Below are 26,091 nucleotides of genomic sequence, written 5' to 3' on the forward strand. Positions count from 1 at the left end.
TCAAATGGGGTGGAGTTATAGAGGATTCTACAAGGAGTGGAGAAGAAATTCAAGGTTGATATGTTGCTTTCTATGGCAGGGGCAAAAAAGATGAATGAATGCCTGCTGAATGCTATGCTGATGGAGGATAACTCACTGGGAGAGCATTTGCAGAAAAGGAATGAGGTCCTGTGGGAAGATTTTAAGAAGTTCAGAAAGAAATTAAGATTCAAATTAATATTAAGAAAGAAAGCAAGATTTCAAAGTAATAATCTTCAGAATAGTGCTGGTGCCATCTTCTAGTGTAGGTATGTTACAAAACTTACCTTCAGCGGAGCTGCAGTTCTGTCACTGCCCGTGTGCGCGACTTTGATGCCTTTGAGAGGGGGGCAGGTTTAAAATGCCGTTTTTTCCCCAGCCTGTTCAAATCGATTTTTGTCAGGCTGTTTAGCTGCTGAAGAATAATCGCTCCGACATCGGTTTTATTAAGTTTTTTTAAACTGCACTAGATATTTTAATAGCCGGAGTAATTTAAAAATCAACTTCTAAAGCCGTCAACACCGACAACGGGGACAGATTTCACTTACGGGACAGGTAAAGGAAAGCCGTTTATTTTACATATAAATGTGCTTCTTAGGATGCCTTTAGTCAAACTTTTACGTTGCGAAAAGGTGACTTAGGACCCATACGAATGGGCAGTATTTTTTCTGCCGATATGGGGTTCAAATTCACCGCAACCGCAACGTTCCAAACGATCGCGTTCCACAATATCCCACTCGCAAGATGATTAAGATGGCCATTAATTTACGGGAATTCCTAAATTCTTTCCATTTGGCCTATAAATTCATGACAATGAGATTTAAAAATCATGTTATGATGTGAATTCTTGTGCGAATGTTATTTGGACACTTAGGCTATTTAAAAATGTTAATCTTTTCTTAAGAAATGGATAGATGTTTAGATATAGTATTTGAATTTTGTAATTAGCTACAATTAGGTAACTAGAAACATAGAAACATAGAAATTAGGTGCAGGAGTAGGCCATTCGGCCCTTCGAGCCTGCACCGCCATTCAATATGATCATGGTTGATCATCCAACTCAGTATCCCGTACCTGCCTTCTCTCCATACCCTCTGATCCCCTTAGCCACAAGGGCCACATCTAACTCCCTCTAACTAACTAATTATATGCTTTAATTTCAGGTCATCCAAGTAAGATTGTTTTATATTTGTTTCAGAATGGTTCAATCTATAATAACCGAACATTTCATTCAGTTCTCTTAATTTTTAAGAAAGTTATGGGCTTTTGACTGTCCTTGATCACAGCTTTTGTGTTAAGTCAATAGAAAAGCAATAGGGAACAAGATGCTAATTTCCGAGTATGAAAATGGCCATACCTTTTTTAATACTGAAGATATGAAAGTGAATTATGTGTCAAATTAAACTTCTTTTTATGCTTTATCTGATGGGATAAATTGCAGACTTGATTTTTTAAATCTCAACATTTTGTGACATTGCATTCTAGTGAGTCTTAAAATAGGACCTCAGTGCAGATGAATGGGTGGCTGAATCGATAGTAATTGGGTCAGGACCAATAAACCCCCAGGCAACTTTGGTGGTACTATAGAGGAGTCTTTGAATTAGCTTGGTAGAGAACAGAACTAGAGCATACATTCAAAAGGGAGAAGAGCAGAACTGAAGGCCAGATAAATATTCTGAGTTTGGAAAGAAGAGCAAACAAAGTCTGTGTGCAAATTGTATACCTACATATAAAGAATTTAATGAATAGGGCAGTGCAGACAAAGAAACAAACTGATACATGGAAAGATGATATTTCAGTGACTAAAATCCTGGCTTAAGGAAGGACAGGGCTGGCAGCTTAACAGTCTTGCTCACAAGCTTTTCACACAGTGTAGACAGGGAGAACGACGAGTTGAAGTAAAGAACAAAAATGGGCTAGGGTGTGGGAAGATATGAGTGGGGAAATAGCAGTCGGGTTTTAATGCGGGGAAGTGCAAGTTTTGGCACTTTGGGAGGTTGAATGTAAGGGGAATGGAAAGTGCACAATTAATGGCAGGACCCTGTACAACAACATTGCACAGAGAGTATCAACACATGATACATGGCGGCATGCATGTGGTACGCTTGTCTTCATCAATTAGTGCAGCTTACAACCCAATGGTATGAATATTGATTTCGCTAACTTCAAGTGACCTCTACATTCCCTCTCTCTCTCCCCATCCCTCCCCCACCCAAGTGACATCAGCTTCTCGTTCTCACCTAGCAAACAGCTCACAATGGCCTGTATCCTTTATCATTGTTACTTTTTTGCATATCTTTCATTCATTTGTTCCATATCTCTCCACATCACCGTCTATATCTCTCTTTTCCCTTTCTCCTGACTGGTCAGTAGAAGGTCTCAATCAGAAACGTCACCCATTTCTTCTCTCCAGAGTTGCTGCCTGTCCCGCTGAATTACTCCAGCATTTTGTTTCTATCATTGAGTATAAGAGTCAGGATGTCATGTTGCAGATTTATAAAACATTAGTTAAGCCACACTTGGAGTGTTATGTGAGATTCTAGTTGCCCCGTTACTGGAATGATGTGGAGGCTTTGGAGACAGTGCAGAAGGGGTTTACCAGAATAGTGCCTGGGTTAAAGGGTATTACTTATATGAAGAGGTTGGACAAACTTGGATCATTTTCTCCGGATGGGGGGTTGGAGGCTGAGGTAGACTGGATAGAAATTCACAAAATTATGAGAGGCATAGATAGGAACCTTTTCCCCCTAGTAGATATATCAAAAATATTACTGATTAAAGCTTTGAGGTCGGGGACGGGGGGGGGGGGGGGGGGGAGTTTAAAGATCTGTGGTATTTTCCGCAGAGAGTTTTAGTTGCCCGGAATGCACTGCCAAGGGTGGCGGTACATGTAGGTAAGATATAAGGCTCATAAATATGCTGGATATGGAGGGGTATGCATTACTTGCAAGCAAGTGAGTAGTCTAATTTGACATCATCTTTGACACAAACATCAAGGGCGGAAAAGCCTGTTTCTTAGTTGTACTGTTCCATTTTCTATGATGGATTATAATTTCAAATAATGGAGGAGCACGTCTAAGTTCGCTGTTATTTTCCACATCTTGTGTGCACAAGTTAATGATTGCCAATGATCATTGCTCATGTTTCATTCTCAGTGCTTCCGTCAGATTTCTTAACCTTGGATCAAAAACTAAAAATATTGAACATAATTCATGATGTTTTTTATTGTCCTCAAAAATTGTCTTAACGATTTTAATGTTATTGTTATGACACAAGTATAATCAATGATACAATGTTTCTATTAATTATATAATTTTAATTATACTCGTGATTAAAAAATATGGACAAAACACATTGTCAGTTAAACAATTCAACGAACTAGTTTCCAGCTTGCGAAAAACTGCACCATTGTGTTTCTGAAAATAATCATAAAGCAGTTTTCAGATTGTGTTGTCAGCATTAAGTGTAATGTGAAGGACATCATTTGTTATTGACTTCTGATAGGATGAACTGATTTTGATGATCTCAAATCCTAGTAAAACAAACAAGTATTAGAGAGAATTGCAATATTAAATGCTACTGTCAAATATGTTAAATACCAAACAAATATATTGTCACCTTGGCTGTGTTAGGCTCTCTTCCCTCGATTAATCACTGAATGAAAAAGAAGGCTATTAATAATATTTCTTGTACAAATACATACTTTTCCACACGAGCTATTGAATAAAATCTTGCTTGCTAAATTAAGATGGAAACTAGATTTAAGATAAAGTGAACTTTAGAAAATTGTTCTTACCCATTGCACCTGAATTCATAGAACATGATACTAAAAAATAAAGAACAAAACAAGTTTGAAAAACAACCTTTTGTTTGCTTTAATTGTCATTAAAGCCAGAAATGTCCAGGATTTCTGAAAATCCTGTACACGTTGGAATGACTGAACTTAATTTCTATTGATTTTTATTTCAAATAATATTAATAACAGTACCTGAATAAACTTTCATTGGACAAAATGTGGCTATTGATCCATCTGTGGATACGGGGGAGACGATGACAGTGTATAGATCCCCACAGTAAATCTCATTTATGTCAGTATGTGATTCTGGCCAAGGGGGAACAGGTGAAGTTTGCATGGTCACTGGTCACATTCACAACATAATTTACCGAGGCAGAGGCATGCCAGTAAACTCTTAAAGCATTGCTCCCCAGCCTGTAGAGTTTAACTGCAGATGGACAACAGCCACCTAATATAAAATACAAACAAAAGTTTCTTAAATACATTGCCTTTACAAACACTGCATACACTAGATCCTTAAAGAAAGTAGGTTAACTTATGTAATAAATTTACTGGAACAAGGGTTTAAAGCGTCTACGAATTTGAAATACAAGTAAGAAATAACCTGCGGAATAATTGAACATATTTATAAATAACTTCAAGTTATAATGTATAAATATAGCACAATGTTGCAATAATTGTGCATTGAACTCAAATCTGAAGTTTAGTTCCATAGAATCGGATTTTGGAATGGGTAGTATAACGGAAGCACACTGTTCTTATATCATGCATACGGTATCTGTAGTGGTGAATTAATTTCTACCCCAGTAATGTTTGTTCTTGACTTAAGTTTTAAATCTCGAAAGAAACTCTAAAAAAATTGTCTTGCTTTTCAATACACTGAAAATCATCTGTAACGGTGTTATCTATATTGTCCTGGTGTCCCCAGTCTAACAATGCCCATTAAACAAAGAACACATCTTTGCTGTTCAACTGTGGCTTTTAGCATTATAAAATTTAAACCATTACATGGTTTTGTGAGTAATTTGATTAATAGTTTGGGAACCAAATGTTAAAACTAGGCGAGGAACTGTCAATCTGAATCTTTAAACAATCTCATTAAATTGCAGTGCGTGGATGTATATCCAAACTCAGTAAATTGATTAAATAATGTTTGATGTGAAATGCAAAGTTCAGCGGACCATAACAATTGCCATTTACAGAATCATAGTCATATAGCATGTAAACAGGCCCTTTGGCCCAAATTGTCCATGTCAACCCATATGCCCCATGCACACTTAGTCCCATTTGCCCGCATTTGGAATGTGGGAGAACACCAGAGCATGCGGAGAAATTCTATGTGATCACAGGGAGAATGTATAAATTCTACACAGACAGCATCTATAGTCAGGATTGAACCCGGGCCTCGAGTGCTGTGCCATTGTACTGTGCTCAATGACACTTTAAATGACACTTGTGACATTGTGACAAATGACACGAGGAAAGGTTTAGAGAGATTTAGGCCAAATGCGGGCCAATAAAACTAGCTTAGATGTGGCATCTTGGTCGCCACGGACTAGTTGGGCTGAAGGGCCATTATCTGTGGTGCATGACTCTACGACTCTACTAGAAATGTGGCTGCTCATCCCAAAAGGTTCTTCCATTGACACTTCAGTAACTTGCTCTGCCTAAATCCTTGAGTTGATCATTTTACCCTCTAGCTTGTAGGCAATGCCACATATCACCTGAGATAACATTCTTGAACACACTTGACATCAAAGCCCAATTAAACCCAATGGCAGTCCCGTCTATAATGGAAAAGTTGAAACCCCTTACTATGGCAACCCTATTAGTCTTGTAGTGTCTGCAATCTCCCAGCATATTTGTTCCTCAAATTTTCATTCACTATTTGGGGACAAATAGTACAATCCCATCAAGGTGATCATCCCTTTTTATTTCTCAGATTCACTGAGATACCCTCATTGGATATTTTGTCTGTAATCTCATCACATACAATTACTGTGATGTTTTCCTTAATCAATAAAGCAACTCCCCCTCCTCTTTTATCCACACCTCTATTTCACCTGTTGTGCCCATAACCAGGAACATCACCCATTCCTTCTATCAGAGATGCTGCCTGTCCCGCTGAGTTACTCCAACAATTTGTGTCTATCTTCAGTGTAAACCAGCGTCTGAAGTTCCTTCCTACACATTGATATCCATAAGGATATAGTTGTTTTGGACAAGAGGGGGCACAGGGGATTCCTGCTCAGTTTAGTTTAGAGATACAGCGCAGTAACTGGCCCTTCAGCCCACCGATCGGCGATCCCCGCACACTAACACTATCCTACACACACTAGGGACAATTTACAATTTTGCCAAAGCCAATTAACATACAAACCTGAACGCCTTTGGAGTGTGGGAGGAAACCGAAGATCTCGGAGAAAATCAACGCAGGTAAAATGTACAAACTCCGTTCAGACAGCACCCGTAGTCAGGATCGTACCCAGGTCTCTGGCGCTGGTAGGCAGCAACTCTACCACTGTGCCACCGTGCTGCCCTAATCTGTCTAATCTCTTTTCTGGTGGGCATCCATCTCTTTTCTCTCTGTACCTTAGTTACGTCCATCTCACTTGAACTTTAAGTCCTATCTACAAGGCTCTTATTTTCCATGGGCAATCCTGATGTACTCCAGCCGAGCTCTGGTTCCCTCGCTCGGTCTGTCAGGAGCTGTTTCTTGGGTCACTTCCCATAGTAGTCCTTAAGGACACCGGATATTTCCCTGACTTCCCGCATCCTGCAGAAGGAGCACACCACTGCTCTAAGATTCAGCTCAGGTACATCAATTAGAACTGCAATTGAAATAACTGCACTTGGAGTATCTCTATGAAGCCATGTGATCAGCTTTGACCCTTGAGATATCAAGAGTCAACCGTGTTGTCATATGCCCCAAAATGGAACAATGAAATTCTTTACTTGCAGCAGCATCAGAACACGTTTTTAAACAGAAGATGAGTTGCTTTTCAAGCAATATTTATCTACCGTGACAATGTGGTTGGGAAATTACATCTAGTTACTCTAGATGGAATCTCTGCGTCCGTACTTACTGGATGAATAGCCGAGGAAGTTGCATTCTGATGCCATTCCCGTTTCACTGATGGCAAGTAAGGTCACTGAGTAGTTGGTGCCACATGTTATACATCCAAGAAGGCAATGAGTTGCTCCGGTGTGGCACTTGGCTTGTCCTTTAGGTGACTCCAGGAGTGTAGTGTATGACTGTGCTCCTGTTGCAGCAGTCCAGCTAATGTTGGTTATTGATTGTGTTACTTGTGTCGCTGTGAAGCTATCAGGGCAGCAGGGTGCTTTGAAGAAGAGTAGAATATTTACAGTTCATTTTGCAACTTTACACTTCTAAGTGTTCAATCTCAGGAAATTCCTGACTGATTCTAAAATCATATTTTGAATGTCAGATTCTAATGTAAAAGTCAAGATGAAATTAAACATTAAAGTACTAGAGTCCAGAAATTCATCCCTATACATTGTGGCATCAGAACATTGTACATTGGCTGTGAAATTCAGCTTCAATAGGCAGTTGAATGACTTTCCAAGGCACTGCACCACACACCAAAGACAAGGGATGAATTTCTAAATGGCAAAACACTGCATTGGTCTTAATATAATTCATTCTAGATTGAAATAAATTGCTTATAAAAATGATGTTAAAATGTACATACTTATTCCTGACAAAAAAAATAACATTACTGCACTGCTAAACTCAAATATGGAAGCATGGAATTTATTTGTGAGAATTTTAATTACTCATTGTGCTACTATGGTTCTAATACATCTAAGGTTCTATTCAAAATTTGATAAATTCTCAGATATAGGGATATATAGTCATATACAGATATATGGATAGAGAGACATATATACATACATATCAGATATATATTTTGTTCCAAGCTCTTGGACATCTATCCAAACATTAAATTTGATAAATTCTCAGATATGGAGATATACAGTTATATACAGATCTATGGATAGAGAGATGTTGCAGCCCCCGAGGATTGGCGTACTGCGCATGTTGTTCCATTGTTTAAAAAGGGTTCTAAGAGTAAACCTAGCAATTATAGACCTGTTAGTTTGACTTCAGTGGTGGGCAAATTAATGGAAAAGATACTTAGAGATAATATATATAAGCATCTGGATAAACAGGGTCTGATTAGGAACAGTCAACATGGATTTGTGCCTGGAAGGTCATGTTTGACTAATCTTCTTGAATTTTTTGAAGAGGTTACTAGGGAAATTGACGAGGGTAAAGCAGTGGATGTTGTCTATATGGACTTTAGTAAGGCCTTTGACAAGGTTCCTCATGGAAGGTTGGTTAAGAAGGTTAAACTGTTGGGTATAAATGCAGGAATAGCAAGATGGATTCAGCAGTGGCTGAATGGGAGAAGCCAGAGGGTAATGGTGGATGGCTGTTTGTCGGGTTGGAGGCAGGTGAATAGTGGGGTGCCTCAGGGATCTGTGTTGGGTCCTTTGTTGTTTGTCATGTACATCAATGATCTGGATGAAGGGGTGGTAAATTGGATTAGTAAGTATGCAGAAGATACCAAGATAGGGGGTGTTGTGGATAATGAAGAGGATTTCCAAAGTCTACAGAGTGATTTAGGCCATTTGGAAAAATGGGCTGAAAGATGGCAGATGGAGTTTAATGCTGATAAATGTGAGGTGTTACACCTTGGCAGGACAAATCAAAATAGGATGTACATGATAAATGGTAGGGAATTGAAGAATACAGTTGAACAGAGGGATCTGGGAATAACCGTGCATAGTTCCTTGAAGGTGGAATCTCATATAGATAGGGTGGTAAAGAAAGCTTTTGGTATGCTAGCCTTTATAAATCAGAGCATTGAGTATAGAAGCTGGGATGTAATGTTAAAATTGTACAAGGCATTGGTGAGACCAAATCTGGAGTATGGTGTACAATTTTGGTCGCCCAATTATAGGAAGGATGTCAACAAAATAGAGAGAGTACAGAGGAGATTTACTAGAATGTTGCCTGGGTTTCAACAACTAAGTTACAGAGATAGGTTGAATAAGTTAGGTCTTTATTCTCTGGAGCACAGAAGGTTAAGGGGGGACTTGATAGAGGTCTTTAAAATGATGAGAGGGATAGACAGAGTTGATGTGATCAAGCTTTTCCCTTTGAGAATAGGGAAGATTCAAACAAGGGGACATGACTTCAGAATTAAGGGACAGAAGTTTAGGGGTAACATGAGGGGGAACTTCTTTACTCAGAGAGTGGTAGCGGTGTGGAATGAGCTTCCAGTGGAAGTGGTGGCGGCAGGTTCGTTGGTATCATTTAAGAATAAATTGGATAGGCATATGGATGAGAAGGGAATGGTATGAGTGCAGGCAGGTGGGACTAAGGGAAAAAAAAATTGTTCGGCACGGACTTGTAGGGCCGAGATGGCCTGTTTCCGTGCTGTAATTGTTATATGGTTATATGGTTATATGTATATACATACATATCAGATATACATTTTGTCCCAAGCTCTTTGACATCTATCCAAACATTTTGCCTACACCATTCAGTAATGGTATAAGCAAATTGAGCAGTGGAATATTCAGCTATTAGTTTAGTTTAGTTTAGAAATACAGCGCGGAAACAGACTCTTTGACCGATCAAGTCAGCACTGACCAGCGATCCCCGCACACTAACACTATCCTACACCCACACACTAGGGACAATTTACAATCTTACCAAAATAATTAACCTACAAATCTGCACGAATTTGGAATGTGGGAGGAAACTGGAGCACCCAGAGAAAATCCACACAGTCACAGGGAGAATGTACAAACTCCTTACAGATAACACTCATAGTCAGGATGAAACCCAGGTCTCTGGCACTGTGTTGGCAGCAACTCTATCGCTACGCCACTATGCCGCCAATATTGGTTCAAATAGGAATCCAGTTCGGCAACAGACATTTCACTCAAAAGATATCTTCCAAGCACTCGAATGTTGTTTACCTGTTTCTAACGGTATGCTGTAGCTGGGTAAACTGCTTCCTTCTGTAGTAGTGGCTACTGCACTAACAGAGAAGGTGGATCCACAGGGTAGGTTAGCGATTGCACAAGAACATCCAGAGCTATTGCAGTATCTCATTCCAGCTTTTCCGAAGACAAACACTTTGTATGTGGCATCAATGTTATTTTGTTGCCATGTTATATTAACAGTGGTCGGGTTCACCTTTGTAATATTCACAATTCTGGGACTGCATGGACCTATTTGAATAACACAGCAATTTCATACTGTAAATTTTGCAGCTAAATTTTACAATGCTTAATTTCAGTAAATGTAGATTAAACTCTAACCTAATAAATTCACAGAGTATACACCGTGTATATTTATCAAAAGGTAAAATCCATAAACATTTATTTTGTTTTCATTCATCTCTCAATTTCATATGAACTGTACAGCAGTATTTGGAACAACATTCTGAGTTATAAATTTCATTTCATATTTCCAGCACCTGTAGGATTATATATTTGGATCATCAAGAATATTCTATTTATCACAAAATGTGTTTCTTTCATTAATTTGTTGATGACCCGTTAAAAGGTTGAAATGGTCCTTTGCATACATTTGTATAGCTACCTGTTTTGATTGACTTTTTTGGACACGAGTTGTTGAATCCCCTGATATCACTGTAAGAATATACAGTGACATTGTAGTTTATGTTGCATTCCAATCCGGATAAGGTGCAGATTGTGGAAGTGTCATTACAGAACACTACTGAGCCCATGTCTTGTGCTTTGGTTTCATACATTTCAGCTCCGCGAACTGGATTCCAATTCACCTCAATCGTATCGCTCGAGACAAATAATGTTTTAACTTGTGTTGGACAACACGGTACTAGGACACAGAGAATTAACTTTTTAGCACAAACCATTCGCAACACATCTTCAAAAAGTAAACTCATAGAAACATAGAAACATAGAAAATAGGTGCAGAAGGAGGCCATTCGGCCCTTCGAGCAAGCACCGCCATTCATTGTGACCATGGCTGATCGTCCCCAATCAATAACCCGTGCCTGCCTTCTCCCCATATCCCTTGACTCCACTAGCCCCTAGAGCTCTATCTAACTCTCTCTTAATTCCATCCAGTGACTTGGCCTCCACTGCCCTCTGTGGCAGGGAATTCCACAAATTCACAACTCTGGGTGAAATTTTTTTTTCTCACCTCAGTCTCAAATGGCTTCCCCTTTATTGTAAGACTGTGGCCCCTGGTTCTGGACTCGCCCAACATGGGGAACATTTTTTCTGCATCGAGCTTGTCCAGTTCTTTTATAATTTTATTTGTTTCTATAAGATTCCCCCTCATCCTTCTAAACTCCAGTGAATACAAGCCTAGTCTTTTCCATCTTTCCTCATATGATAGTCCCGCCATCCCAGGGATCAATCTCCTGAACCTATGCTGCACTGCCTCAAACCCAATCATGTTGACAGCTACATGGTCATCATCATTAATAGAGTCCAGAGTCTCCAGTATTGCCCTGTTTACTGCATCCAAACAGGTCATTTGGCTCCATGGATCCATGACCAGGCAAAGTTTCACATGAGTCTCAGCCCAGCTACTTCCTTTAATTTCCTTATTGATTACATTTTCTACCCAGTTTTCCCTCATAAAATTGGTTCTGTTTAGGCAATGTGGTTTACTAGAAATGATCAGTAAGGGGATCTCAATGTGATTAAGGAAAGATACATTTATAACAACAAGAGATATTAAGTGTAGCATTGAATAAGCAGATGCAGGCATTCTCTTAGTTGATTGGAGGTCATTAGGTTATGTGATAGGAGTAGAATTAAGCCATTTGGCCCATCAATTCTGCTCTGTTATTCAATCATAGCTGATCTATCTCCCTCCTATACCCCACTCCCCTGCCTTCTCCCCATAACCCCTGACACCCGTACTAATCAAGAATCTATCAATTTCTGCCTTAAAAATATCCCTTGACTTGGCCCCCACAGATTCACCACCCTCTGACTAAATAAATTCCTCCTCATCTCCTTCCAAAAGAAACATCCTTTAATTCTGAGGCTATGACCTATAGTCCTAGACACTCCAACTGGTGGAAACATCCTCTCCACATCCACGCTTGTGTGCCGATTGTTTTCCAGGGCCAAACCTAATCATCATGCCCTTGCAAAGCCTCGGGCTTTAAACATATGTTAGGCTGAAGCTCACTACCTCTGGGGTGATGCAAACTGTTCCAGGGACAGAAAGGGGCCGGGGGAACTATAGGATGCCAGCCCACGACATTACTCAATGTATCCTGGATTGTCCAGGCTGTCTACGCCACAAAAACGAATTTGCTCATTTATGCAGTTTCTGTGAACCAGTTGAAATGCCCACAGCATGTATTCAGCTTTGACTTTATGCTAAATACTTTGGGTTCCCATGAAGAGATTGAAGAGATCAAGGTCAAGTGAGTCTATTTGTTACATGCACCAGATATGAACTCTAACAATGAAATTCTTACTTACTGCAACTTTACAGGCATACAACAACAACAAAAATATACAGTAAATCATCGATTATTCTACTAGACCCATGATGGTCATAAGCCAATGTATAGAAAACGGCCATAGTAGTGTAAAATCTGTAGTGGTTCCCTGCTGAAAAAAGGTTGTACAGGGAAGCTCAAGAGCCTGATGGGTGATCGGAAGAAGCTGTTCTTAATATTGGGTATAATGCTTCTCAGGTTCCTATTCCTTCTCCCAGACAGGAGGATCGGGAAGAAAGTGCGACCAGGGTGGTGTGGGTCTTCAATGATAGGGGTGGATACCGATACGATGCATTTAAGAAGTTTTTAGACAGACATATGGATATGTAGGGAATAGAGGAATATGGTTATATGCAGGTAGATAAGTGATGGTCTTAACACCAGGTTCGCCACAGACATTATGAGCTGAAGGGCCTGTTCTGATACAATTCTGTTCCATGTTCTACATTACGAGTCACATTAAATTTTGCCTTTCGCTTTCAGTGAATATTTTCCATTCAGTCAGGATAGTTCCTCTTTTCAATGACATGATTATAATGTGCTTTAATTCGGCTTGATTTGAAGGTCCTTTCATCTGGGCTAATTTCAACCTCAGGGAAACAGGCTAGCTGAACAACAAAACTACCTATGCATAATATCTGTTATGCTGTAGGTTTATAAATAGCACATTTTAATATGCAGTAAATGTTAAGTTTCTTGATCAGTACGGATGTCAGTGGTTATGGGGAGAAGTCAGGAGCATGGGGTTAGGAGGAAGAGATAGATCAGCCATGATTGAATGGTGGAGTAGACTTAATGGGCTGAATGGCCTAATTCTGCTCCTATCATTTATGATCTTAATAGCTGGGACGACAGATGGCACAATGGGCTAAGTGTTCGGCTGGCAACCGGAAGGTAGCCGGTTCGAATCCCGCTTGGAGTGCATACTGTCGTTGTGTCCTTGGGCAAGACACTTCACCCACCTTTGCCTGTGTGTGAATGTGTGTGAATGTGTGTGAGTGATTGGTGGTGGTCGGAGGGGCAGTAGGCGCAGATTGGCAGCCACGCTTCCGTCAGTCTGCCCCAGGGCAGCTGTGGCTACAGAAGTAGCTTACCACCACCGAGTGTGACTGAGGAGTGAATGAATAATGCGATGTAAAACGCCTTGAGTATTAGAAAGGCGCTATATAAATCCCATCCATTATTATTATTATTAATAGCTGAGGTGGTCAAATTGTTTTACTTTTCAGATGTAGTATACGTAATATTTAGAATGTAATACTAACATGTAAAATGTAAGAATGTAACACTTACCTGTTGTATAGTTTAAAACATTGCCTGGTTTACTCTGCCCAGCGTTATTGTAGGAGAAAACACTGATAAAGTATGTGAATCCACATTCTGACTGGAAGTAACATCGTTTAAGTGTCGTGTTACAGGAAGCCTCGAGGCCATCATCCCTCTTCACAAAAGTAGTGTAGTAATCAATCATGGGAGATGGGGACCAGGATATAGTTAAGTTGCCAGGATATTTCTCCTGGACTTTAATGTCATGTGGAGTACATGGAACTGCAACAATAAAAGGTAACACAAATGCCTCTTAAGAACACTCAAATTATTTTATAGCTCAAAGCATTTTATGTCCCAGAAATAAAATCCAATACATTCAAACAACAATGTGATGTTATTCAATATTATTCAACCTACTTCTTCAGAATGGAATAGGTGAGTAATCTTGCTTCATTCTTGCCAATCTGATTAATGATGTCATTGGTGTTGGTGAAGGTAATGTCTCTGCCAAACTCAAGGAGAATCCCAATAGACAATGCTAATTGGGGTCTTATATCATCCACATTTGCCAAAAGAAAGAAAGGAAAAATCCCATTGCCTGCTTTCTTTATATGCACATGGGATTTATTTCACTTTTTTTAGAAAAACAGAAGGCAAATCTTGCCTTTTTTAATTTTGTTTACAATTTGTACATAAGTTGGCGGACGGACCTAATACCATCTGCATTTGTTAGAGAGGTCCACTGAAGGGTTTCACTCATGGCACTGAAATACTCTGGGATAGGGGAAGATTTTAATCACCTCTTCCTGCAAGAAAAACATCCATGTACTACACGTTTGTATCTACAGAGGTGACATAGTAATAGACTCACATGAGGTGAACAGAATGATGAACGAAACCCTAATCGTGAAGGCGCAAGTAGTTCGAGCACCAAAGGGCAAGACAAGATTTTGTAGAACCCAAGATGTCCTCCACAATTAAATTCAAAAATTAACTCTGAAGAGATGGCCATTTCTAACAAGGTTTCAAATGAAGTAATGTAATCTCGGCCAAAAAAAAAAAATGTTTAAGGTGGGACTACAGATATATATTTTAAATGGTTGCAGGTATTATTGTTCCACAGGTCTTTGTTAGCTCGGCACCCTTCTGTTTCTTGTGTATGGAAAACTCCATGGCAGTAGTATTTTTAGCTTTATACACACAGGAGACCAACTAAGAGACAGAAACTGGGGAGGAACAGACATACAGTAGATACATTCTTTCTCATAGTAGATGTTTTGATAAATATTTCCAAATGATGATAAATATGAATTGGGTGGTTTGATAAGTACAAATTAGGCAGTTTTACAGATTGGCTATTGTAATTGGTAAAGAGTAGGAAGTTAAAGAAGATGAGGAAGTCATGATTCAGATCAATAAGACCTCAGCTAGGTTGCATTTGGAGTATTGCGTGCAGTTCTTGTCGCACCAATACAGGAAAGATGTGGAAGCTTTGGAGAGGGTGCAGAGGAGGTTCACCAGGATGCTGGATTAGAGGGTTTCAACTACAAGGAGATGTAGGCAAGACTAAGATAATTTTCTCTGAAATGTCAGAGGTTTAGGGGAGACTCGTTGAAGTATATCAAATTATGAAGGGGGCATAGATAATAATAATAATAATAAATTTTATTTTCGGGCGCCTTTCAAAGTCTCAAGGACACCTTACAGAAAATTAACAGAAGAGAAAAAACATATAATCAGAGTAAAATAAATAATAAGGACATCACCAATACACAAATTAAAGACAGAAATCGCTCCAAAGACAGAAAAATCAAAAAACACAATGTGAAGATAGGGTTGATAGGGTTACCTCAGCATCCTATACATTTTAAGGAGCATCACCATTCACATTGCAGGGTCATTCCACACAACCTCCCTCTCTCTTTCATCACAGGAAAAGGTCCAATGGATGCAGAAAGGATATTCCCTCCTTGGCCGGGAGTTGAGGAATGAGACACGGATAGAGGACAAGACATGTTGGACTGAGATGAGGAGATTTCTTCACACAGAGGGTTGTGAACCCATGGAATTCTCGGCCGTAGAAAGGTTTGGGGACTATGGCCGTATATTTAAGGAGAGAATTTCTAGACACAAATTGTATTGAGATCGAGTGTGGTATTCAATGACAGAGCAGGATCAATGGGTCATACAGATTATTCCAATTCCTATTTTCTATGTTTGAGTGATCATAGAATTTAGGATGATAGACTGCTATTTGTAACACCTGTAGAATATGATAAAGACATTTCTGGACCTTTGTGAGGCAAGGATAAAGTAGAGATAAGGTTGGAATTGACCAACACCAGCTATAAGGTGACAGAGTGAAAGTTTAATGGAGATGTGCGGGGCAAGTATTTTTTTACACAGGGAGTGAAGGGAGTCTGGAATGCATTGCCTGGGGTGGTGCTGGAGGCCGATACAATAATGGCATTTAAGAGACCTTTAGATAGGCACAAGGAAGTGCAGGGAATAGAGAGATATGGATCGTGTACAGGCAGATAAGATCAGTTTAACTTGGCATCATATTCTCCACAAACATTGTGGACACAAAGGGTTGTGTAAATGGTCATCTTGTATATGGTTCATTTGTTGTACACTGTTCAGTGTTCTATGTTCTACATAAAGAAGAAAAATATTGAAAATCATGGTTAGCAGACTTTGTTACTGCGGCTGGGTACTTACAACTTATAAACTCGGTCGGATATGCAGGGTCGGAAGATCCTGCTTCATTGATGGCGAAGACAGTGACATTGTATTGTGTGCTACATTGGATCGGAGTGATGACACAGGATGTGGATTTTGACGTGCAGTTATGGCCAACTTCGCGGAATTTGGTCAGGCGGACAGCAAAATAATTTGTTGAGCCTTCCGAGGCATTCCAAGTAATGACAGCTCCCAGGGATGTATTAATGGGATCGGACTTGACAATTGCATGAACAGATTGTGGGGCAAATGGTCCTGAAATAAAAACAGAGTAAAATTTACTGAAGTTTTTGAAAATGATTCGTAATTTTAGTGAAACGGTCTTTTCAAATTTTGATTGAAATTTTGATTGTATTGATTGATTGATTGATTGATTGAAAGATACAGTGTGGAAACAGGCCCATCTACACTAGACCCACCTGCCCACACTCAATAGTGATATCCCTTTAAACTCTTATGTCCCTGTCCCACTTAGGAAACCTGAACGGAAACCTCTGGAGACTTTGCGCCCCACCCAAGGTTTCCGTGCGGTTCCCGGAGGTTTTTGTTAGTCTGCCTACCTGCTTCCACTACCTGCAACCTCCGGCAACCACCTGCAACCTCCGGGAACCGCACGGAAACCTTGGGTGGGGCGCAAAGTCTCCAGAGGTTTCGTTTCAGGTTTCCTAAGTGGGACAGGGGCATAACAATCCATGCACCTGTCCAAATGTCTTTTAAATGTTGTTATAGTACCTGCCTCAACCTCTTCTGACAGCTAGTTCCACATACCCACCATCCATTGTGTGACAAAGTTATCCCTCAGGTTCCTATTCAATCTTTCGCCTCTCACCTCAAATCTATGTCTCCTAGGTCTTGATTCCCCTGCTCTGTGTAAAGACCCTGTGCATTTACCCTATTTCCCTCATGATCTTATCCACCTCTATAAGATCACCCCCCACCCTCCTGTGCTCCAAGCAATACACAGTGTTGGTTTCTGCATGTATATTATTGATGCCCAGATCTACCTTACAGCCACCTCTCGTCTCCTCCATTGTCTCCCAAGTGTCAGACTGTTTGCCCAACGTCCAGTAATGGACTAGAAAAAATTAGCTCCAAATAAATCTTGGAAAGATTGAAACTATTTTCCATAGTCTCCATCATGAGCATTTTCCCCTCCCCATCCACTCCATTTGGCCTCTTGTTCTGCTCAGAAAATTAACCAAACCTTTTGCAAATCTGTTGCTATATTTGCCATATTGGTCATTTTCGATCTGATAGTTGTAGTCGTACAGCAGGAAAACAGGCTCTTTGGCCCGACATGTCCATGCTGACCGAGATACCTATCTACACTAATTCAATTTCCCTGCAGTTTGATAAAGTCCCTTTATTCCTTTCCTATCGTTATAGAAACATAGAAAATAGGTGCAGGAGTAGGCCATTCGGCCCTTCGGGCCTGCACCGTCATTCAATATGATCATGGCTGATCATCCAACTCAGTATCCTGTACCTGCCTTCTCTCCATACCCCCTGATCCCTTTAGCCACAAGGGCCACATCTAACTCCCTCTTAAATATAGCCAATGAACTGGCTTCAACTACCTTCTGTGGCAGAGAGTTCCAGAGATTCACCACTCTCTGTGTGAAAAATGTTTTCCTCATATCGTTCCTAAAGGATTTCCCCTTTATCCTTAAACTGTGACCCCTTGTCCTGGACTTCCCCAACATCGAGAACAATCTTCCTGCATCTAGCATGTCCAACCCCTTAAGAATTTTGTAAGTTTCTATAAGATCCCCCCTCAATCTTCTAATTTCTAGCAAGTACAAACCGAGTTCTAGCGAGTTCTAGTGAGTTATGCCGTTAAAATGCTTTTCAAATTTGTAATTGTACCTGCCTCCATCAGCTCCTCCGGCAGCTCATTCCATATACCCACCAACCTCTGTGTGAAAATCTCAGATCTCTGCTAAATATTTCCCTTTTCACAAACCTATAACCTCTAGTTTTAGACTCTCCTACCCTTGGAGAAGATGTAACTTTCTATCCTACCTATGCCTCTCATCATTTTATGATCCTCCATAAGGTCACCCCTCAGTCTCCTGCACTCCAGTGAGAATAATCCAAGTCTATTCAATATCGCCTTGTAATTAAAACCTCCATTCCAGGCATCATCTAGCATCATCTAGCATGACCAGAACTGCACACAATATTGCAAGTGTGGCCAAACCAATGTCTTGCACAGCTGCAACATGATGTCCCAACTCTTATATTTAATCTTCCTGTCTATGAATACAATACAATACAATACAATACCTTTTATTATCATTTGAACCTCACATGAGGTTCAAACGAAATTTGGTTTCTGCAGCCATACAAAAAAAAGAACCAAGACACACACCAACACAATTCAATTCACATAAACATCCATCACAGTGAGTCCTCCTCACTGTGATGGAAGGCAAAACTTAAACATATCTCTCCCCTGCACTCCCCTCTCCCCCCCATGTCAGAGTCAAAGACAGAGTCAAAGCCCCCGGCGGGCGATGTTAAATGTCCCGCAGCCATTAAAGCCACGCCGGGTGATGCAAGGCCGCGCACCGGGTCTTGGTGTTGGAGCCCCGGCGGGCTCTTGGTGTTGGAGCCCCGGCGGGCGCTCACAAAGTCCCGCGGCCATTCCAAGCCGCGCGAGGCAGTGATGTAGGCCCCGCTCCAGGTAATCTTCAACCCCGCAACTCGGGCGGGAGAAGTCGCCGTTGCGGAAGCCCCGAAAAGCGGTCTCCCAGCAGGGACCCGCGGGCTCCCGGTATCACTGTCCACAGACCTGCGGTAGGAGCTTCCGAATATCCGGGTGTCAGGTCACAGCAGCGCGCCACCACAGCTACACCCGCTCCGGACTCGGCCAGCTCCGTGATGGTGAGTAGTTCCGCAGCTCCGCGACTGGAGCCGCAGGTCATTCCTGTTGGAGGCCGCTCCACGTTGCAGCCCCAACGACAACGGAGACCCGACAAAGAAAAGGTCGGGTCTCCCATGCAGGGGAAAGACCTTAAAGTTCCCCCACCCCACCCCACCCCCACACACATACCCCGACAAAAAAAACAATAAAAACTACATAGAACAAGACAGAAAACAATAAAAAAGACAGACGGACTGCAGAGGCCGCTGCTGACAAGAGTCGCGCCGCCCATAGAAGACAAGCAAACTAAAAGTTCATTACCTTATCCTCCTGTATTGCCATTTGTTATCCATGAATTCCCTTTGCAGGACCTCATCCCTCTCTCTGTCTATGCCACTTGTATCAACCTGAACCACAACCTTTGTTGCTCACCTTCTGCTTCACAATGTTGTGCATCCACTTAATGACCAGGGAGGCAACACACCATCCTGGAGTTACACTTGTGGTCACAGAAAGAGGCTATCAGTCACACCACCCACCCAAAAGTATCCAAGACTGTGTACTTATCCAACATTTACATTGTCTGGAACTACTGTGCTTTAGGTCACTTGCTAGTAAAACCCTCAGCCATGTCTTCGTCACCTCCTGTGCTTGACAATTCCTATATGACTTTTCCTAGTCTGTTTTTTAGAGATACAGCGAGGAAACGGGGCCTTCGGCCCACTGGGTCAACACCGACCAGCGATCCCCGCACATTAACACCATCCTACACGCACTAGGGACAATTTACACAGCTAATTAACCTACTAATCTGTATGTCTTTGGAGTGTGGGAGGAAACCGAAGATCTCGGAGAAACCCCACGCAGTCACGGGGGGGGGGGGGGGAACGTACAAATATTTGCCGCTACAAGCACTGTAAGGCAGCAATTCTACCGCTGCGCCACTTTGCCACCCACTGTCCACTCTCAACTTGCTATAATGTGAAAATCTGTTTCTATGTTGTAATTTGTATCAGATACAATTCACCTATCACACAGCATGGACATATATTAATCAACACCCTGACGATAAAATTCTCTTCTTTGATTTCAACTTCCTCATTATTTCTTCCCTCTCCTTTTCTTGCCTTAAGAGAATACTGTACATCAATTCCACAAGTCCTGCCAATGCCTAATTGCCAAAGATCACAATATGTTGTGATTACCTTGGAAGAATGATTTATAAAATTAAAAGTAAGTATTTACTGGACTTCCATTTTCAAAACCACATTTAAAAAACCCATGTAAAAAAATGATTAAATAAATATTAAAAAATTACAATAGCGAATTATGAAATTCCTGTTGAAAAAGTACCTGTGAGCATTTAAAAAAATAGAATTTTGTCTCTTACTTGTCACTTGTTCCTTGATCTTGTCATCTCCAGGTATGCCATTGGCATCCAAAGCATGTACTTTTATAGTGTACCAAGTACCTGGGTCCAAGTCAGTGAATGTTACATTGAAAGAGGTTGTGGTCTTCTTAATTTTGTTGCCTGCAGCATCTGATCTGATGATAATGAAGATGTATCGCACTGCTTGGGGCACAGGCTCCAAACTCACCATTATAGTTTGAAAATCTGGGGAAGATGAGTGGAAGACCGGGGCATCTAAAACTGTAAACACATAGTTATCCTTAGAAGTTGTATTAATAGACAGAACATTTTAATCATGACATAACGAAAATTGAAATCAAACCCTTACGAATTAAATGTATTAACTTTAAAGGAACAATTTATGATTTTTGTTAGACCTCAATTATGTGGTTTATGATTCCGCAGTAACATTACCAGGAAATAGTGTGCATTTTCACAATTATTTTAAAATTAGAATGCCTTGTTGTTATGTTGCACAATTAAAGCAGTTTTTTTTAACAAAAAACAATGAATCAGGTACCAATGATCTTCATTGATAATGCCAATTGAGTTCAAATTTTATTACATTTGTTTTTTTTATATGCTATATTAACTAACTTCCACGCAAGGTTTCAGACTATACAGTAAGACTATGCTCCAATTGCTATGCTTCAAATTGCCTTGAAGCAGGCTACAAATTGCATAGAAGCAGGCTTCAATTTCCAAGTCCATCAACTATTTATTCTCTTAGAAAATAGAAGGAAATTGCTTGCATGTATGAGTCAACACTGGCTTGTGTTTGCTATGTTTGCTTCATTACACTCATTTGAAGGTGGTATGAAGGTACCTGTTCTTGTTTCCACAGGCATTGATGGCTGACTGGTTCCTCCTTGATTTAAAGAATACACGGAGATGATATAGGAAGTATATGGCTGTAGACCTGTCAGGGTTCCTGATGAGTCATTGACAATGATTTTAGTGATCAAATTGCCAGCTTTGGCCTTCAAGACATAGCCAGTGGCTTTTGGAACTGCTGGCCAATTCACAGTGATGCTGCTGCTGGTCTTGGAAAAAGCCTTTATGTTCAACGGGATATCAGGAGCTATGAAAACAAAGACAGTTAATTCAACATATTTCTGAATTATAAAGGATACATATAAAGAATATATGTTTCATTTTAAAAACAAATGTTCCCTAATTTGAATGTCTTTGTTGCAGCCATATCTTTGCAACATCCATGGAGAGCTAGCCGACTGGATAGAAAATAGGCTTCATGGAGAGAAGCAGATGGTGATGGTGGAAGTTTGCTTTTCGGACTGGAGGCCTATCCCTAGTGGTCTGCCTTAGGGTTCGGTGCTGGGCCAATTGCTGTTTGTCATCTGTATCAATAATTTGGAAGTTTGGAGATGACATTATAGTGAGTGGTACTGTAGTGAGGATGGTTGCCAAAAATTGTAGCCGGTTTTTCATTGGTTGGGCAGGTGGGCTGAGGAATGGTTGATGGAGTTTAATACAGAGAAGTGTTGCATTTTGGGAAGTCTATCAAGGGCAGGACCGACACTGAATGGCAGAGCTATGGGGAGTGTTGTAGAGTAGAGGAATCTAGGAGTGCAGTACATTTCCTTGAAAATGGCATTGCAGGTAGATGGGGGTCAAGATAAGAAGACTTTTGGCACATTGCCCATCTCAGTCAGGGTATTGAGTTTAGGAGTTGGGAAGTTATATTACAGTTGTGCAAAAATTGGTAAGGCCACATTTGGAGTGTTATCTTCAGTTTTGGTCACCCTGCTACAGGAAAGATGTTGGTAAGCTGGAAATGCTGGAGAGAAGATTTACGAGGATGTTGCCAGGACTCGAGGGCCTGGGGAATAGGGAGAGGTTTAGCAAGCAAGGACTTTATTCCTTGCAGTGCAGGAGGACAAGGGGTGATCTTATAGAAATATATGGGATCATGAGAAGAATCGATAGGGTAAATGCACAGTCTTTTACACATAGGGGGATCAAGAACCAGAGGACAAAGTAAGGTGAGGATGGAAAGATTTAATAGGAACCTGAGGAGCAACTTTTATTTTACACAATGGGTGGTACGTATATGGAATGAGCTGCCAGAGGAGTTAGTTGAGGCAGGTACTATTACAACATTTAGACAAGACATTTAGACAGGTACATGGATAGGATAGGTTTTGAAGGATATGGGCCAAATGTAGGCAGGCACGACTAGTGTTGATGGGGCAAGTTGGTTGTTGTGTTTCCATGCTCTGGCTTAACGACACTCTACCTTAATCTTGATACATAGAACATAGAACAGCACAGCACAGGAATCAGTTTAACGGCATCATGTTTGGCACAAGCATTCAGTGCAAAATGTTTCTGGCGAACATGATGCGAAGTTATGTTGATCTCATCTGCCTGCAGATGATCCATATCCCTCTATTCCCTGCACTTCCATGTATGGAACGAGCTACCGGAGGAGGTAGTTGAGGCAGGTACAATTGCAACGTTAAGAAACATTTAGACAGGTACATGGATAGGACAAGCTAAAGGGATATGGACCAAATGCTGGCAGGCAAGACTAGTGTAGATGGGAGATGTTTGTGGATGTGGGCAAGTTGGGCCGATGGGCCTGTTTCCACATTGTATAACTCTAATAATGACTCCAATACTTCCGTTGTGAGGGAATGGGGGGATTCCATGCAATTTTTCAAATGAATTGTTAATAATTATTATAACCTGTAACTTTGAGATTCAACACACTGACTTTTCTATCCTGGGCCTCCTCCGTTGTCAGAGTGAGGCCCATCGCAAATTGAAGGAACAACACCTCATATTTCGCTTGGGCAGCTTACACCCCAGCGCTATGAACATTGACCTCTAACTTCAAGTAACCCTTGCTTTCCCTCTCTCTCCATTCCTCCCCCTTCCAAGTTCTCTGACCAGTCTTACGGTCTCCGTTAACACTTTATCTCTGTTTGCTTTGTTGTTACCTTCTCCCCACTATCAACGATCTATTCTACATTTTACTTGATCACCATTCCCTTTGTCCTGTTTTCACACCTTACACTTCCTTATCTATACACCTCCTTGTCTATGTACCTCCCTCTTCCCTAACATCAGTCTGAAGAAGGGTCTCGACCTGAAACGTCACCCATTCCTTCTCTCCAGAGATGCAGCCTGTCCCGCTGAGCTACTCCGGCATTTTGTCTAACTTCGAGATTCAATATTGATTTGGTTACACTTGTTTTGAAAATGGAGAACTGAAGATTATTATTACATAAAAAATCATAATAAAAATATTTTGGATCATAATTGTCTATCAGAGTGAATTGAAACGGCATCTGCTATTATTTTTCTTCGCAAAACGCAAATGGCTGGAGGAACAACTCATGGATGGAGGTAAATGAAAGACGACTTTTCGGCTTGATTCTTCCAGACCCGCTGAGTTTTTTTCCAGCAGATTGTTTCTTGCTAAAGTTTACAGAATCTTGTGTCATGGCTTACCCTTCCCCTTGCACTTATACAAAACTTTTTGTATGAAAATTAATAAAAGAACCGATAACACTACAGTGTGATGCCCGTTGTCTTTCTGGCCTGAGGCGATGTAGATGAGCAATTGTGTTTCACCCTTATACATCAGATTGAAGATTGCGAAATTAACTGAGCAGGAATTTTAATGCTGTTGTATTCATGTCAAACCAAGAAAGGTGAGTGGAATGAAAAGTGACAAGGAAAGATTCGATTTAAAACGAATGAACGTTAAGTTGAAAAATGATACCACCTTTTACATTTTCATATCTCTAACAATCCCAACCTAATGGAATAAAAACCTCACACACTATCACTTAATGTTTAGTACTCAGGGGCCATAACTAACGCATATAAAAATAGGTACCCAAGGGAATTTATGCGGCAAGGCAACTTTCTGTGGGAAGTTTAAAAAATGCACAATTTCAAACTGTTTCAAAACTGGCAAATATTGTATTTATTAAACCAAAATAAGTGCACCTAATTTTTGAGACTTCCACATGTGTCATTCCTGTGAGGTTGCTGTATCATTGGCGCATAAGTAATTGCGATCCTTGCCGTGACAGTAAATGACAGGGGAGGGGATTAATGCCTTTAGAGGAGTTTTACAGAGCTTACCTGTCAGGTGTTGTATTTGAGCCTCAGCCAGTATGTTCCCGCTCGAATCAAGAGCCTCTACTTTTACAGTGTACTGAGTTGCGGGTAACAGGTTGGTTACGGTGCCCAGAACGAAACGATTGTCGAAATGGACAAACACAGGTTGCCCCGTGGCTGTGTTGGAGGCTGCAGAAAGCTTGTAGGAATGTGCTCCCTCAAATCTACTCCAACGAGCTGAAATACTTCTGGAAGTCACGGCGTAATGCGTTAGGGTGAAACCTTAAAAAAAGAAAGGATACAGATTAACGAGTGTGTTTATGTAATGCTGATGGAGTTGATGTATGTGCGTGTGTTATACTATGAGTAACATGTTTTGACGGCCATATATATATCTTTCCAAAACATTTTTCTTTTCAGTCCTTAAGCTTGCCCCTTCAAAATGTATTAGACACAGCGACGCGTTTAGTTTGTAGCAGTGGCACTATATAATTCCATGCTATTCATTTATACTTTACAGAAACCCATCCCATTAGGCAGCTACACATACCATTCCATTGAAATAAGAATCTCTTACCTGCGCTTGCCAAGGACATCTGGAAAAAAAAACCGAATAGAGTAAAGGCAGAAATTTATTATGATACTACTTTCATTTTTCAGATACACCCCGAGGAATATGTAACAAAAATGTATCATTGATACACTACAAAGGAATCTGGTTCTCTTTATTTAAAACCCCCCATTAATTTTCCTGCCATTTCCCTCCACCCGAAAGAGGCCATGCACAAAACTTTGACAAAAGAATGGTGTATTCTTCGAGAGTTTTAATCTTGCCACTGCTTTTAACACAGGACGTAAATATCACATTTCTATTTCAATTTTCCTTTTTGAATCTCTCCATTGATTCGGAGCACGAGGTTGGGACCGCTGACAGCTATTGAAAGAGCTACTGTTCTAATGCGAAGCATCAGTGCAACAGGTTCCGTTTTGATAAGTCAACTATCTGACACATCCAAGCATATTAAGATTCAGATATTTGCATTTAAAGTTCTTAGCGGTCCATGCCTTAAAAACCAAACACATTGTTAATAGAATAGAAGAATGTCATCGCATATTCGAAAAGTGTTGTCAGAAACTATACAGTTGGCAAAGCAACTTTATTTATCGAAACGTAAAATGCTTTAACTCACGTTCGCCATGCAGGCCAGCAGAAGACAAGTCAATCCTCCAATGCCCATTGTTTGATAGATTTCTCCTACTCAGTTTGTAACTAGATTTGTGCAACGCCGGTGTACAGTTGTTCAAACATTCGCGATATCACTTGTATCGAGCTGCCTTACTG

General features: G+C 40.6%; 1 protein-coding gene across 1 annotated transcript; it reads right to left on the bottom strand.

Annotated features, from left to right (window-relative positions):
* Positions 1-3,460: 3,460 nt before the first annotated feature.
* Positions 3,461-26,091, bottom strand: fndc7 (fibronectin type III domain containing 7). The gene is given in 15 exon segments (XM_033027961.1): positions 3,461-3,550; positions 3,637-3,672; positions 3,815-3,844; positions 4,007-4,110; positions 4,112-4,262; positions 6,901-7,155; positions 9,830-10,084; positions 10,458-10,715; positions 13,660-13,914; positions 16,357-16,632; positions 20,634-20,894; positions 21,481-21,735; positions 24,774-25,031; positions 25,327-25,345; positions 25,940-26,091. Coding segments are annotated over 14 exon segments (2,451 nt in total). The 5' UTR covers positions 25,988-26,091; the 3' UTR covers positions 3,461-3,550; positions 3,637-3,646.

This window comes from Amblyraja radiata, chromosome 10 (genome assembly GCF_010909765.2).
Source record: "Amblyraja radiata isolate CabotCenter1 chromosome 10, sAmbRad1.1.pri, whole genome shotgun sequence".
NCBI classification, from domain to species: Eukaryota; Metazoa; Chordata; class Chondrichthyes; order Rajiformes; family Rajidae; genus Amblyraja; species Amblyraja radiata.